General features: G+C 35.4%; 1 protein-coding gene across 12 annotated transcripts in view; it reads left to right on the top strand.

The window, feature by feature from the left end:
* Nucleotides 1–16751, top strand: part of SLC38A9 (solute carrier family 38 member 9) — a 97682-nt gene that overhangs the window by 35492 nt on the left and 45439 nt on the right. For 6 of the 12 annotated variants that reach the window (XR_010840139.1, XM_067030978.1, XM_059061124.2 and 3 more), the window contains 5 exons: nucleotides 6594–6854; nucleotides 10163–10284; nucleotides 10420–10483; nucleotides 11087–11180; nucleotides 12802–12972. Coding sequence is in view for 10 of the 12 variants with exons in the window: in XM_067030978.1 (XP_066887079.1) it covers nucleotides 6633–6854; nucleotides 10163–10284; nucleotides 10420–10483; nucleotides 11087–11180; nucleotides 12802–12972 (673 nt within the window). In the remaining 2 variants the exon portion in view is untranslated. The remainder of the gene's footprint in view (nucleotides 1–6593; nucleotides 6855–10162; nucleotides 10285–10419; nucleotides 10484–11086; nucleotides 11181–12801; nucleotides 12973–16751) is intronic. The other 6 variants (XR_010840138.1, XM_067030977.1, XM_067030979.1 and 3 more) reach the window with 2 other exon arrangements.

Genomic DNA, 16751 nt, shown 5'->3' with positions numbered 1-16751 from the left:
TTAAGTATTGTTAATCTTCCTTTGTGGATTGTCAGTATGTTCCATTGGAACTGCTTTTTCTAGATAGAAGATAGGATGTGGTGATGGTGGTGTTGTTACTGTTTTATATCAACCTAGTGAAAAACTGAAGAACTGTTATGTTTGTATTTACTTACAGGTGCTTCTAGCGTCTTAACTTTGTTGAAAGTTCCTGATGTTTACATAATTCTTTTAGCGTCATTCCAGTGCTGATACTAAAAGCAAAACAAACAAAAAAACCCTTGCATTTCTGTTACTGATCATTTTGTAACCATGAAAGAAGAGATTGTTTGTTTTCAGGACAGTAGAATTAAAACAATTTATGTGTTTTTAAAAACCAAAATTTGAAAGCATGAATTGCATTGAAAGAATTTTTAAATTCATTCTTAACAGAATCTGCATTTAATTAAACATAGTTTAATTAGGCCTGAGAGTTAATATTCAGGTCAAGTTCTTTGTCCATATGTCATTAATGAAGATGCCTACTCATGGCTTAGTAACAGCTTAGAATTCTAAAATAAAGAACCCATAACCTTCAACCAGGTGTTTATTAACATTTACTTTTTTCATATCATCCTCATCAGTTAAAAAAATAATAACCTAAAACTTTGGGACTCTATATATTTATGTGTGTGTATGTGTGTTCGTTTGCCAATTATATACATGTACTTCTGTACTTATAAATTATGTATATTATAAAACGTAAAATTAGAAAATTTTAAATTATAAGATGTAATGATCTTGATAAAATTAGCTTTAAAATTTTATCTATTAACAGTACATTAAAACTTTTGTTTTCACTTTATAATATTAACAGTAACAATAGAATATGCTTTATTATTGTGTCCTTCAGCAAGCACATCCCTCTTCCTCCCTACAGGTAGTCACTCTCATGACATTTGTGTGATCATTTTCCTACTTTTCTTTATAATTTATTGTCTGTGTATCCCTAAATACTGAATTCAGCTTTACATGTTTTTGCATCTCATGTAAATGAGATCACATTGTATGTATTCTTTTGTGACTTTTGTTTAGCATTATAATTTTCATCCAAGTTGTATATAACTCTACTTTCATTGCCAGTGGTTTCTAGCATTTTATTCTGTAAGTATCTGCAGTTTATTTATCCATTCTACTTTAGAACATATAGGATGTTTCCAGTGTGGGACTCTTACAAAGAATGTTTCTATAAACATTAATATATGTGTCTCCTGGTATACATATGCAAGAAGTTTTCTATGATATATACCTGGGAGTGGATTTGCTTGGCGGTAGTGTATGTGTATATTCAACTTCACTGGATAGTGCCAGACTGTTTTCCATAGGGATCATACCAACTTACATTCCCACTAGAGTTTCCATTGCTCTACCTCCTACTCGTGCTTGATATTGCGAGATTGTTAAATTTTCACCATTCTGATGAACATACAGTGCTATCTCATTCTATCTTTTTCCAAGAGATTGAGGTTGGTAAAATGTTATTAATGATTACTGGTTGTGCGATTATAGGTGATTTTTATATTTTTTATGCTTTTAAAATATTTCCTATAGTATTTACACTTACCTCTTCAGCTACCATTTCATTGCTCTCTTTCCTCTTTAAGGAAAACTCCTTGCAAGGATTATTTGTGCTCACCATACCACATTTTTCTCTTGCACCCAGTTCAGACAAGCTTTTGTTCTAACCACTCCACTGAAACTGCTCACATGCAGGTTACCAGTGGTCATTTCATTGACTAGTCCTCATCTCATTTGACTTAGCAGTAGCACTTGACACAGTCATTTTCTAACCCTGAAAAAGTCTTTAATTTGCTTGAGGATACCACAATAAATTGATTTTCTTACAGGTTGCTGCTTCTCATTTTTTATAGCATTTGATACTTTTGATTATTGCCTCCATCATTTCTCCCCCAGATATTTATTTTAAAATTTTTTGAACTAAAGAAAAGTTAAAAGCACTACCCTTATAATTTTTTATTAACTTTTTTTCTGATTATAAAAGCAATACAAGTTTTGATGATCATACTATGGTTATGATGACTATAAGATGTCATCATTGGGGGAAACCTGCATGAAGTATATATGGGAGCTCTTTGTACTATTTTTTAACTTCTGTATGAGTCTAAAATTATTTCAAAATAATTTATTCACCACATTTTATTGAGCTCCTGCGATATGCCAGGTACTATTCTAGGTCCTAGGAATATAGTAGTGGCCAAATTGAGAAAAATCCCTGCCCTCATGAAACTTATATTTACTGGAGGTAATCAATAATAAATTAAAAGTATGTATTATGCTAGGTAGTATAAATGCTAAAGAGAAAATGTAAGGTAGAAAAGCAGAGCTGGTGTATAGGAAATGACAAGGATAGAGAAGAGGGGTTGAGATTTTAGGTATGGTGACAAAGATAGCCAAATGCCTCATTGAGAAAGGGGACCTTGAGGAAGGACTGGAAAGAAGTAAAAAAGCAAGCCATGAAAATATTTAGGGAAAAGGCCTTCAGACCTTTGTTTATACCTGAAATTATTAGCTAAGGTCCTAAAGTAGGTACATGCTTCCAGTGTGTCGGGAATGGTGAGGAAACTATTGTGGTTAGTGTGGTAGACAATGAAGTCCTAGAGGTGGGGTGGGGGAGAGGTAGCAGAGAGCACTTTGATAGATGAATCAGGAGTTCAGGCTGAAGATAATAGTTTGAGTGCCATCAGCATACACATGATATTTAAAATTATGTAACTAGATGAATCCACCAAGAGATTGAGTGTAGATAGAGAAGAGAAAATATCTGGATTAAACTCTGGGTTACTCTGACATTTAAGGGTTGGGGGTTTGAGAAGGAATCAGCAAAGGCGACAGAGTTCTTCCCTCTAGGATTATGTCTTTGTTGGCATGTGAAGTCCTCCATGTACTAACCCAGGTTTACCTCATCTCCTACTACTTCTCTTCTCACTACTTATAGTTTAAAAAAATATATTGTGCTCTTTTTCTGGGTTCTTTCTACATGCTTTTCCATTCTTTGAAGCACTATTTCTTTCCTCCTGTTCCCCGTCCCTGATTAACTCCTTTATATCTTTTAGAATTCACCTCAACAATAGCTTCCTCAGTGGTCTGCCAGACGTGGTTTAGTTTCCCCTTCTATGTACTCTACACATACCCAGCATCACACAATCTTCTTACTCCCATTATTGCTCAGAAGCACGTTCTCTCTTTTTCTATTTTTCTCTCTGGATTGGAATTGCTTACTTATGTATCTCCTCCAGTAGATTATGATCCTTGAGGTTCTATGTCCTGTTCATCATTTAACATTTAGCACAGTGCTGAATACTTGGTTGGCACTTAAACAATATTTAATAAACTAGAGAACCAATAAATTAATTAGCCATAATAGAAAGAGAAGAGCTTATACAGGCTCAGCCTTTGGAGACAGTGAGTGAAGTTGGAGTGTAGAGCAGGATTTTTGTGAAAGAGGGTGTTATTTAGGCATCAGAGGAAGCAAGAAACATGTTGGCAAGCCAGAAGTTACCAATATTTTTTTTGTAGCAGTAAATATCTAGGTACAATGGCTTGATTAACTTCTTTTCGGTCTTCTTTATTGAAAAGCTGCCTGGCAGACATAGTGTTTTACCAAGCAGGTAGAAACAAGTACAGTGGGTTCATTATTTTGAATGTTTATTTGCATAAGATTTTTTGAATACTTGATTCCCTTTTCATTTTCTAACAAACTAGTCCAATCTGGCAGGTGTTTGAGAGTTGCAGCTTCCATAGAGATGTGAATAAAGCAATAGTTTGTTTCTTTTTTAATTTATTAATTTATTTTTGGCTGCGTTGGGTCTTCATTGCTGTGTGCAAGCTTTCTTTTTAGTTGCGGCGAGCGGGGGCTACTCTTTGTTGTGCGCAGGCCTCATTAAGATGGCTTCTCTTGTTGTGGAGCACGGGCTCTAGGTGTGTGGGCTTCAGTAGTTGTGGCACATGGGCTCAGCAGTTGTGGCTCAAGGGCTCTAGAGTGCCGGCTCAGTAGTTGTGGCACATGGGCTTAGTTGTTCCGCCGCATGTGGGATCTTCCCGGACCAGGGCTCAAACCCGTGTCCCCTACATTGGCAGGCAGATTCTTAACCACTGCCCCACCAGGGAAGCCCTAAAGGAATAGTTTTAAATGAAGGGTTCTTCATATTGAGTATGAACCTTCTTAAGAGTCATGGAATTGTTATTAAACTTCAGAGAAACATAACCCTTCAGTAGAAGGGTGGAGACAGATTTAAAAGCCAAAAATTTTTAAGGAATTTAAGGAGTGGAACCTAGAAAAGGTGTTAGGTAGAAATAAGGTTTCTTTATTTATAAGTGTATTAAATGAAAATAAAGGGTTTAGAGTCACATTTTAAAATATTTTTTAAAATTTTGCTGAATGTTAAAAGCATTTTTTTTCCTGTGGCATGACCATTAGTATTTTTAAGGTGAGACAAATATAACTTGTACATAAAATATTATGATTTATTTTCAGTGTGGCACAGTTGAGCTACATTTCAAATGGGAAGTAACATTGATAGGGAGCACTCATGTGAAACTGTGTTCAAAAGAAAAAGCCCAAGTTTCAAAAAATGTTTTATTCTGAATATTGTCCTCTGTATAGTTTTAATTTTAAAAGTGTTTTCAGATCCAACTAAAGTTCAATTTAGAAATATAATTTATATTTTTTGCTTTCTCAGATGAAACTTTAAGCATATGTTTCTAATAATTCAGTTAAAATATGCTGGGTTGTATATTTTTAAAAAGAATCTACATTGAAAAGATTCCAAAATATTTGTTTGAACAGGCACTCAGCATCTTGATGAAAACTGTTGGAAAAGAAAAACTTTCAGAGTCATTCTGCTCTCTGAGTACCCAAGCCAACTAAACTGGTACAATTAACACTTTCTGTAAGAGGCCAGGAGCCAAGAAATGTAGCTCTTCCTGGACTGCTTTTCAACAGGCCTTCAAGCCAACTTAGTGCTTGATATTAATACCATTGAATTTTCAGATAATAAGCTACAAGTAGAACATCTACAACTCTTTCTATCAATATCATACTTATTAGTCTCTACTAGTAATCCTTGATTAGCTTAAATCTCTGCTTTATGTTGGCATTAAAGCTGTAGCTTTAATTTTGTCGGATATCATACTTACAAAACAAGAAGAGAATGCCCTGTAGAGTGTGACCCCACACTATCTCCCAGACATAAATATTTTTACATTGCTTTTTAGTACTACTGAGTGTCACAGTAGAGATGTAAATTATTTAGAATACCTTAATGCTTTGGAAGGAGAGGTAGTTATCTCAGCCTACCAAATTTATAAGTAGGGATAGTTTATTTGGCCTCCGACCCTTTTGTTTCATTGTATACTCTTGAGATTTATTGATACCGATGAATTCATTTAGCAGTTATGTGCTTACTATAGGTAGTATGTCATGTTGATCTCTATATCCATATACTTGCTCTAGTAAGCGCTCTTAGATATTTGTTGGATTGAACTAGAAAGTACCCACCAAATTTAGATGCTGTGATGGAGAGTAAATAATAAAAGAAAGATTCAAAGATTCTGTATGCTAACTAGAGAGACTAGGCTAAATTTAATTTCTCTAATATCACAGAGTTATTTGGAAAAATAGCATAAACTAAAATTCCATTCACTTGGTTTTTCAAGTGCTTCCCACAAGATTAGATTAACAGTGTCTCCAAAAATGGTTACCATACTTTAATAACTTCTAAGCATATTTCAGAACTGTAAATGTAGAAGACTTATGTGGAACCAGTGATAAACCTCCTGGCTTTTTTTCCATTTCTTATTTGGATCTGTGTATAATCTGAAATAGCAAATTATATACAATTTGGGAGACAGTGTCATTTGTGACTTCAGGGGATCTGAGGAATGCAGTCATTTCTTGAGCTTGTGCAGATCTTTCCATTTTGGGTAGTTTTTTAATGGAAAGATAGCAAATGGGGGGAGTTTCAGTAAGGAACTGAATGGGTTAATGACTGAAAATGATGATTGAAAACCAGAATCTGCAGTTGATTGGAGACATAGTTATGAGGAGAAAGCATACATATAAATAGTAACATAATGGTATGTTACTGAAATCTAAGAAAAGTAGAATGAGACAAAATATCTCTAGTGTCTTGATGTTCTATTTGATAGTATTTTGGATAAGTTACATAAGGGAGATGGTTGAGATCACTAATCCTTAGTACATGAACCAAAAAATAGGAATTGTGTTTATCATAAGAAGTAACTTTGGCCCGTAAAGAAGGAGTAGAGACTCTTAACTAGAGGAACATTTTTGTCTGTAATTTCTCTGATTCAGTGCCAGATGCTTTTTGAGAGAACATTCAAAGCCGTGTCTGTCTGAGTTTCATTGTTGAAAACTGCCAGCTGCTATATTTCTTTTTAATAACTGATTGAAGGTCTTTCTGTTATGTCTCCTCTATTGCAAAATTCCTTAAGTTTAAAAAAGTGTGTTTAAAGTAATAGCATTATGAAACAAAAGCTTTATTCTGTGGATTGGATAATACTTCTCTTGTGACATTTTCTTTTCCCACCAAAAGTGAGAAGTGAATGCCTTGCCTTGGCACATCCCATTTCTAATGGAGGACAAGAAGTTATTTTCTTCAATGGCTGACTTCCAGAATTTCTGCCTGAAAGTTCTTTGTCAAGTGTATATTCCCTTCTCTAGGCCTTTCTATATAGAGCCCACAAACATCGTCAATGTGAATGATGTCATTCAGAGGGTTAGTGACCATGCCTCTGCAATGAACAAGAGGATTCATTACTACAGCCGGCTCACTGCTCCTGCAGACAAGGCACTGGTAAGGGGCAAAGCATTGCTAATTGTCTAAGTTTAAGTTGAAATGAACTGAACAACATAAGCCACGGCAGCTCCCAGTGGTTGAACTTTTTGCTGGCCATATTCCAAGGACAGCATCATGGAAAGTCAAAGATATTAATTAATATGTCTTACATCTCAGGCTAGTTCATTCTTATTAGCCTGACATAGAGAGATTTGAAACAATCTCTCTATGTTGACAACAGCCTAGAGATTTGTTGGATTAAATTCTGCTAATCCACAATCCTAAGAGCTTTGAGGAGGATAAACTGTTGAAGTAGTTTAGGTCATTGATTAATAACATAAATAATGACAAGTTCTGGTTAGTCTATTCAATTTTTAAGTTTGAAGCTACAAGGGGAAAATGTTTTTAGAAATTTTCTACAGGAGTGAGAAACTCAAATATATACATACATATATATTTTCCTATTTGGTAATGTCCTTTTATAGATCAAAAAGCAGGGTCAAAGAGCAGATACTAAACATTATAAGGTTTGTGGGCCACCTACTGTTGCATATTCTTCTCTACTTCTGTTTTATAATCATTTAAACAACCCCTTACCAAAGGGGCTGTTAAAATAAGGTTGAAGGCTAGATTTGGCCCATGGGCTATGGTTTGTTGACTCTTGATCTTATAAAATCTGTTATTATCCTAGAATCAAAAATACATCAGTAATTTCATTTTTTATAAGAATTACCGATATTCAGAAATTTGGAAGTTGAAAGAAAAATGAAGCATTCTGAGAAAAAAATAATGATTTTTTATAGGTAATAATAAAAAGGGAGAAGGGAATTCAACAGTCTAGATGTTTACTGAGGGGCAAGGACTGGGCTAGTCACTTGAACATAGTTATCTCATTTTAAGCCTTGTGAATTATTAAGATCTCCTTCTGTGTAATCATAGTATGGACTTCCAAAATATTCTGGGTGGGATAATTTTTTTCCCCATTTTTTCACTTTTTCTTCCCCTAGGTCTTTACATAAATAGTTGTGATGAAGTCTTAGTTCCATATCAGAATTATCTAAGCCTTCTGGGGAGTAGAAGTAATCCAGTATCTCTGGGTCTAGTTCAGACTTCCTAGAGACTGTACTTGTGGAAGCAAATTTCAGAGATAACAACTGGCCCAGTCTAGGTCTGAGTGTATGTTGTTTGCCTGGAAATTAAGTCAGCATTGTACACCAAGTTGAATCCCTTTTGTTAACTGACAGTGAGATGAGTCTAGTTAATCAAAGTATATAAACAGTGATCTAAAATTAATAATATGTTATGACCATTTTTAATGATTGTGTGTATATATCCATGCTCATTTTCTGAGAATCCCAAAATTATTTTTCCTAGAAGACCTTTTAGGGAAGAGTAATATGAAACCACAGATGTCAGGTCTTTACACAGTTACACCTTTTTATTTCTGAAAATTTCCCCACTTGACGTTGATATTTTTACTCTAAATTGGGGAAGGGTAGTAAATTATTTGGCTACTGACATCTCCTAGATGCTTGCTAATAAAAGTGTGGCCTGCACAGGCCAGCAATATCAGCATCACTGAGAGCTCGTTAAAAGGGCAGAATCTCAGTCCTTGGCTCCAGATCTACTGAATCAAAATCTATATTTTAACAAATTCTCTGTGTGAATCACAGAACATTCAGGTTTGAAAAGCACTGTCCCAGACCACTGACGAGAGTGTGGGATCCAATCTTCCAATTTTTCTGTCTCACCTAATAATTTCTTATCCTCTAGCTTCTAATCCTATCCCTGATAACTTTTGATTTTCGCTTTTTCTGAACTTGCTCTGCTAGATATCATGGTTTATCTGCTGCCTGATACAGACATGGTCCTGCCCCTTTTTTCTTTTTACTCCATAGTAGAAGACAGCAGAACTCAGACCCAAGAGGACTGAAGGTAAAGAGAAGGCAGCAGACCTATTTCCATATATGCTTTTGTATCTATAGGAAAGAGTTGTTTCCAAAGCCACACCAGGCGTGGCATTCAAGACATTCTTTATCCACAAGACACCACCAATCATATGCATAAAGAGAGAAGAATTTGATATTTTTTCTTTTTGCACCAGTTCGTATCCTGTCTAGCTGCTGAGTCCTAATGCTCCATCACTTTCTTGAGGTGTTTCCCAACTATTCTAGTCCCCATTGTTATCGTTATCATTATTATTGTCATTCCTGTGTTCCAGTTGAACACTTAATTTTTATTCTTATAGCGTTTTCTAACTGTTTCACGTGTGTTCCAACTGGAATTTAAACTTCTTGAAGTTAGGGGTTGTATATTATTTTTACTTGAATGCTAAACCTAGCACAGAGTTGTAGATTTATGTAGAAAGTACTGATATAAAAGATTGTTGATTTATACCAGTCAGCTCCTACGTCTTTAATATATTACTACGTATGTAGTAAGGACTACATATTCTCAAAGGACAATTCTCAGGGAGATGGTCAGAATTCCATCAGGAAACCATATTTTTTTTCCCTCCAAAATGGGGAGGTAGAATTAGAAAGAAATGTGTCAGGGTAAGGTGGGAGCTATGTGTATAAAAATGTATATGTATAGGCTCCGGACGCGCAGGCTCAGCGGCCATGGCTCACGGGCCCAGCCGCTCCGCGGCATGTGGGATCTTCCCGGACCGGGGCACGAACCCGTGTCCCCTGCATCGGCAGGCGGCCTCTCAACCACTGCACCACCAGGGAAGCCCTGCTTACATCTTCTGTCTTTAAGAACCCTTGCTTTGCCTTTTCCTTAAGTCACTTTAGCTCACCTTTTTCTTCTGGTACCAAAGCATTTAGAAGAATAGTCTGTATTTATTATTCCTTTCTTTCCCTTCTGTTGACTCCTCAATTCTTTATAGTTTGAGTTCCCTACCTGCCTCTTGGCTAAAACCACCTTCACATAGGAGTTTGGTGACCACTTCATTCTTAAAATTTCCCTCACTTAAGACCCAAGTCTCCTCCATCTAGAATTACTTAATCTAGATCTTTGCTGGCTCTTCTTCCTCCTATCTCATGAAAATGAAGAGAAGAATATTTTGACAATTACATATTCTAGGAATTCATTCTCATTTGAGATGAACAGTTTATTGTTTATAGTATTTAAACTCTTGCTCCTTTAGCTCTTCTACTATATTTGAAAAATAATTTTTATATTTATTAATCAGATATACACAGTATTTAATTGTTCATGATATTTGGAAATGTGTCTAGAGTCAGGTACTCTGTTGTATAGAAAATATCCTCTGTTGCACATTTACTGGTTCTAACTTTTCTGTACTTTTTTTTTTTAACCAGGTTGCCCCAGATCATGTAGTTCCAGCTCCAGAAGAGTACTATGTGTATAGTCCATTAGGTTCTGCTTATAAACTTCAAAATTACACTGAAGGATACAGTAAAAACACCAGTTTAGTAACCATGTGAGTAAAACTACTTTTTGGAGCATAACAAACTTTTTGTAAACAAAAATTATTGATTATTTTAATTTTTTTGTCTTAATTAAAATGTTTGAAGAGTCAAACGTCATATTTTTACTGCTATTACTCTGCTTTCAGTTTTATGATTTGGAATACCATGATGGGAACATCTATACTAAGTATTCCTTGGGGCATAAAACAGGTAATATAATTTTCAGCACACTTTTTGCCAGAATTTTTTTCTCTTTGTATTTTAAGTTTTACAATAGAGGTTTTAATAAATCTACATAAAATTTATTAAAGAAAATAGATGATTATATTTATTTATTTTAATTTTATTTATTTATTTTTTGGGTGAGTTGGGTCTTCGTTGCTGCACAAGGGCTTTCTCTAGTTGCAGAGAGTGGAGGCTACTCATCGCTGCGGTGCACAGGCTTCTCATTTGCGGTGCCTTCTCTTGGGGAGCACGGGCTCTAGGCACGCGGGCTTCAGTATTTGTGGCACGTGAGCTCAGTAGTTGTGGCTCATGGGCTCTGGAGTGCAGGCTCAGTAGTTGTGGTGCACGGGCTTAGCTGCTCTGCTGCATGTGGGATCTTCCTGGACCAGGGATGGAACCCGTGTCCCCTGCATTGGCAGGCAGATTCTTAACCACTGCACCCCAGGGAGGTCCCTAGATGATTATATTTAATTTTACATTAGTTGTCTGGTTTTTAATCATAATTGTCTAGGGTAACAGTATGGTTATATATGAATTTATTCTAAAATGATGATATATGTTGTTCTGTATTTTTATTTTTTTAAACAGGCTGGGTTTACTACTGGAATGTGTGTCATCATGCTGATGGGCCTTTTAACACTTTATTGCTGCTACAGAGTGGTGAAATCACGAGCTATGATATGTAAGAACTTGCCACTGTAAAAACAGATGAGTGATATGGGTATTAAGAATTTATGTTGAGGTAGATCACTAATGTGTACATTTCACAAATGTGTTAACTATTTTCTGCCTAAAGATTTACTTCTCTAATTCATAGCATTTGGCTGAACTGATATGTTAATGAATTTAGTGGCTGCCTTTGAAATTCTGAGAGTCTAGTTCTTTGCAGAGTGCATTTACTTTGGTGCTAATTTCCTCATAAAAATCATTTAAAAAGTTGTATTTTTAAAATAAGGTCTTTGCTAGGACTAAATTGAGAATTCTATGATTCTTATCAGTTTATGGTGACTTGTTTTGACCTATACCTACCAAAAGATCTAAATGTTGGAATCTCCTAAAAGTAGAAATTTTAAGTATGAAATGTGAGCAATGTGTCCTTTGTAATGAATTCTCAAAGTTGTACCAATGCGTTACCTCCACTCATTTCTATAATTTAGATCAGGGAAGAAATACCTTTTTAGGTTGTTTTAGTTTAGGACCTAAATAGACATACATTATTTCATTGAATCTTAGCAAGTACAAATCAACAGACCAGGCTTTGCCTCCAGTTTTATTCTGTCTCTACTAAGCAGTGGTATATTTTCTCTTAATTGTATTATTTAGTCATATCCCTTTCCCATGTATCCACAAGTCCCTTGGTGCTCTTATAGATATGCTAAATTCTTCATATGAGGTAGGCAGTTAGCCCTTTACCTGTTATTTTTTGTTAATTTCTTTCCTATTCAATATTTGAATGGCTTTTGTATCATATTAGTTTGTTTATATCTGCCTATCTTTTCCACTGTAATTTCTGTTTCTTCAGTTGATAGTAAAGGATAACCTTTCAGGTGCTATTTTTACATTGTCATCTAAATTTTCTGTTATTTAATTTTTAAATTAACTCAATTGTCTCAAATTTTTTTAAATTGAAGTATAGTTGATGTACAATATTATATAAGATACAGATGTACAATATAGTGATTCACAATTTTTAAAATTTATATTCCATTTATAGTTATTATAAAATATTGGCCATATTCCTCATGTTATACAATATATCCTTATAGCTTATTTTATACATAATATATAGTTTGTACCTTTTATTCTTCTACTACTCTATTGCCCTTCCCCACTTCCCTAATTATCTGAAATTTAAATTGGCATGTGGTGTGAAGTATGACTCAAGAAAACTTTCCTCTATGTTATTATTAAGTGTGCCAAATATTGGATAATGTCTTCTGTCCCTTATTGATGATTTTTTCTAGCCTTGGTTTATCACTTGCTTTTATTAATTATAAAATTTTATGATACTATAATCTACTTCTCAGATTACCTGTACTATTTCATTCACCTACATTTCTTTTTATGTATTTGTTCTGTAATTTTTTTTTAATTGAAGTATAGCTGATTTACAATGTTGTATTAATTTCTGCTGTATATAATGTTTTAATTACTGTTATTTCATAATATGGTCTAATACCTGGTGGTGGAATACCCATAATATTTTGCTAAATGTTTTGATTTAATTTGGAGAACACAAATTATGAATATGGAATATATGATTAACATCTAATTTTATTCTTTCCCATTTATATTTTATCTAGCATCAGTGGATACCACTACCTGGGAATATCCAGATGTCTGCAGATATTATTTTGGCTCCTTTGGGCAGTGGTCAAGTCTCCTTTGTTCCTTGGTGTCTCTCATTGGAGCAATGATAGTGTATTGGGTGCTTATGTCTAATTTTCTTTTTAATACTGGAAAGTTTATTTTTAGTAAGTATCCATATCATATGCTTTAACACAGTTACTTTCAGATACAATAACTACTATAATGTTTTCGTTTCAACCTTGAATTCTGGCCTTGGGATTAATAAAGTAAAAAGTAATATTTGTAATTCTAGAAGATATACTTGATTCAGTTTGTTTTCTATGGTTATGATCTCAAATATAACGTGTATGTTTACTTTTTTTTTTTTTTTTTTGCGGTATGCGGGCCTCTCACTGCTGTGGCCTCTCCCGTTCCGGAGCCTGTGCTCCGCACGCGCAGGCTCAGCGGCCATGGCTCACGGGTCTAGCCGCTCCGCGATATGTGGGATCTTCCCGGGCTGGGGCACAAACCCGTGTGCCCTGCATCGGCAGGTGGACTCTCAACCACTGCGCCACCAGGGAAGCCCCCAGAAGTTTTTCTTTTACTTTCAAATTACTCAGTCTTTTTCATTATGGTCCACAACTCTTCCACATACATTTTAGAATCAACTTGTCAAATTCCACAAAAAATTCCAATCAGAATTTGATTGAAATTGTATTGAATTTATCAGTCAGTGTACCTTAATGTATCAACCACTGCCATAATTGATGTCATTAGGGTACTGAGTTTAGAATTTGATTGGCATTGCACTGGATTTATAAATGTGGACAGAATAATATCATTAGGATACTGAGTCTGTCCATGATCATGGCATGGAATAGTTCTCCATTTATTTAGGTCTTTTAAAATATCTTTAAAATTTTTATTGATAAAGGTCTTACATATCTTATTTTTAGACTTATTTTATTCTCAGGACCCTAAAATATTTTTTCTTTGGTAAAGCAGTTTTAGTTTAATATTCAGATACACATACTTTTTGTTATAGAAAATTTCAAACATGTACAAATTAAATGGAACAACATAAGGAACCTTCATGTTCCCCTCACCTGTTTTCTTTCCTTCTTAAAAAAAAATTGTTTGTTTGTTTATGGCTGCATTGGGTCTTTTTTTTAACATTTTTATTGGAGTATAATTGCTTTACAATGGTGTGTTCATTTCTGCTGTATAACAAAGCGAATCAGTTATACATATACATATATCCCCATATCTCCTCCCTCTTGCATCTCCCTCCCACCCTCTCTATCCCACCCTTCTAGGTGGTCACAAAGCACCGAGCTGATCTCCCTGAGCTGTGTGTCTGCTTCCCACTAGCTGTCTATTTTACATTTAGTAGTATATATAAGTCCATGCTGGTCTCTCACTTCATCCCAGCTTACCCTTCCTGCTCCCTATGTCCTCAAGTCCATTCTCTACACCTGCATCTTTATTCCTCTCCTGCTCCTAGGCTCTACATAACCTTTTTTTTTTTTTTATTCCATGTATATGTGTTAGCATACAGTATTTGTTTTTCTCTTTCTGACTTACTTCGCTCGTGTAACAGACTCTAGATCCATCCACCTCACTACAAATAACTCAATTTCATTTCTTTTTATGGCTGAGTAATACTCCATTGTATATATGTGCCACATCTTCTTTATCCATTCATCTGTCGATGGACACTTAGGTTGCTTCCACATCTTGGCCATTGTAAATAGAGCTGCAGTGAACATTGTGGTACATCACTCTTTGAATTATGGTTTTCTCAGGGTATATACCCAGTAGTGGGATTCTGGGTTGTATGGTAGTTCTATTTTTAGTTTTTTAAGGAACCTCCATACTGTTCTCCATAGTGGCTATATCAATTTACATTCCCACCAACAGTGCAAGAAGGTTCCCCTTTCTCCACCCCCTCACCAGCATTTATTGTTTGCAGATTTTTTGATGATGGACATTCTGACTGGTGTGAGGTGATATCTCACTGTAGTTTTGATTTGCATTTCTCTAATGATTAGTGATGTTGAGCATGCTTTCATGTGTTTGTTGGCAATCTGCATATCTTCTTTGGAGAAATGTCTGTTTAGGTCTTCTGCCCATTTTTGGATTGGGTTGTTTGTTTTTTTGATATTGAGCTGCATGAGCTGCTTGTAAATTTTGGAGATTAATCCTTTGTCACTTGCTTCATTTGCAAATATTTTCTCCCATTCTGAGGGTTGTCTCTTCGTCTTGTTTATGGTTTCCTTTGCTATACAAAAGCGTTTAAGTTTCATTAGGTCCAATTTGTTTGGTTTTATTTCCATTTCTCTAGGTGGTGGGTAAAAAGGATCGTGCTGTGATATATGTCAAAGAGTGTTCTGTCTCTGTTTTTCTCTAAGAGTTTTATAGTGTCTGGCCTTACATTTAGGTCTTTAATCCATTTTGAGTTTATTTTTATGTATAGTGTTAGGGAGTGTTTTTTTTTTTTTTTTTTTTTTTTATTTTATTTTATTTTTCTTGCGGTACGTGGGGCCTCTCACTGTTGTGGCCTCTCCCGTTGCGGAGCACAAGCTCCGGCCGCACAGGCTCAGGCTCACGGGCCCAGGCACTCCACGGCATGTGGGATCTTCCCAGACCGGGGCACGAACCCGTGTTCCCTGCTTCGGCAGGCAGACTCTCAACCACTGCGCCACCAGGGAAGCCCAGGGAGTGTTTTAATTTCATTCTTTTACATGTAGCTGTCCAGTTTTCCCAGCACCACTTATTGAAGAGGCTGTCTTTTCTCCATTCTATACTGTTGCCTCCTTTATCAAAGATAAGGTGACCATATGTGCGTGGGTTTATCTCTGGGCTTTCTGTCTTGTTCCACTGATCTGTATTTCTGTTTTTGTGCCAGTACCATACTATCTTGATTACTGTAACTTTGTAGTATAGTCTGAAGTCAGGGAGCCTGATTCCTCCAGCTCTGTTTTTCATTCTCAAGATTTCTTTGGCTCTTCGGAGTCTTTTGCGTTTCCATACAAATTGTGAAATTTTTTGTTCTAGTTCTGTGAAAAATACCATTGGTAATTTAATAGGGATTGCACTGAATCTGTAGATTGCTTTAGGTAGTATCGTCATTTTCACAATGTTGATTCTTCCAATCCAAGAACATGGTATGTCTCTCCATCTGTTTGTATCATCTTTAATTTCTTTCATCAGTGTCTTTTAGTTTTCTGCATACAGGTCTTTTGTCTCCTTAGGTAGGTTTATTATTCCTAGGTATTTTATTCTTTTTGTTGCAATGGTAAATGGGAGTGTTTCCTTAATTTCTCTTTCAGAGTTTTCATCATTAGTTTATAGGAATGCAAGAGATTTCTGTGCATTAATTTTGTATCCTGCAACTTTACCAAATTCATTGATTAGTTCTAGTAGTTTTCTGGTGGCATCTTTAGGATTCTCTATGTATAGTATCATGTCATCTGCAAACAGTGACAGTTTTACTTCTTCTTTTCCAATTTGTATTCCTTTTATTTCTTTTTCTTCTCTGATTATCATGGCTAGGACATCCAAAACTATGTTGAATAAGAGTGGCGAGAGTGGCCATCCTTGTCTTGTTCCTGATCTTAGAGGAAATGCTTTCAGTTATTCACCATTGAGAATTATGTTTGCTGTGGGTTTGTTGTATATGGCCTCTATTATGTTAAGGTAGTTTCCCTCTATGTCCACTTTCTGGAGAGATTTTATGATAAATGGGTGTTGAATTTTGTCAAAAGCTTTTTCTGCATGTATTGAGATGATCATATGGTTTTTATTCTTCAATTTGTTAATATGGTGTATCACATTGATTAATTTTCATATATTGAAGAATCCTTGCGTCCCTGGGATAAATCCCACTTGATCATGGTGTATGATCCTTTTAATGTGTTGTTGGATTCTGTTTGCTAGCATTTTGTTGAGGATTTTTGCATCT

Source organism: Kogia breviceps, chromosome 4 (genome assembly GCF_026419965.1).
Source record: "Kogia breviceps isolate mKogBre1 chromosome 4, mKogBre1 haplotype 1, whole genome shotgun sequence".
Taxonomy (NCBI): Eukaryota; Metazoa; Chordata; class Mammalia; order Artiodactyla; family Physeteridae; genus Kogia; species Kogia breviceps.
This window is presented reverse-complemented; position numbering and strand designations above follow the sequence as displayed.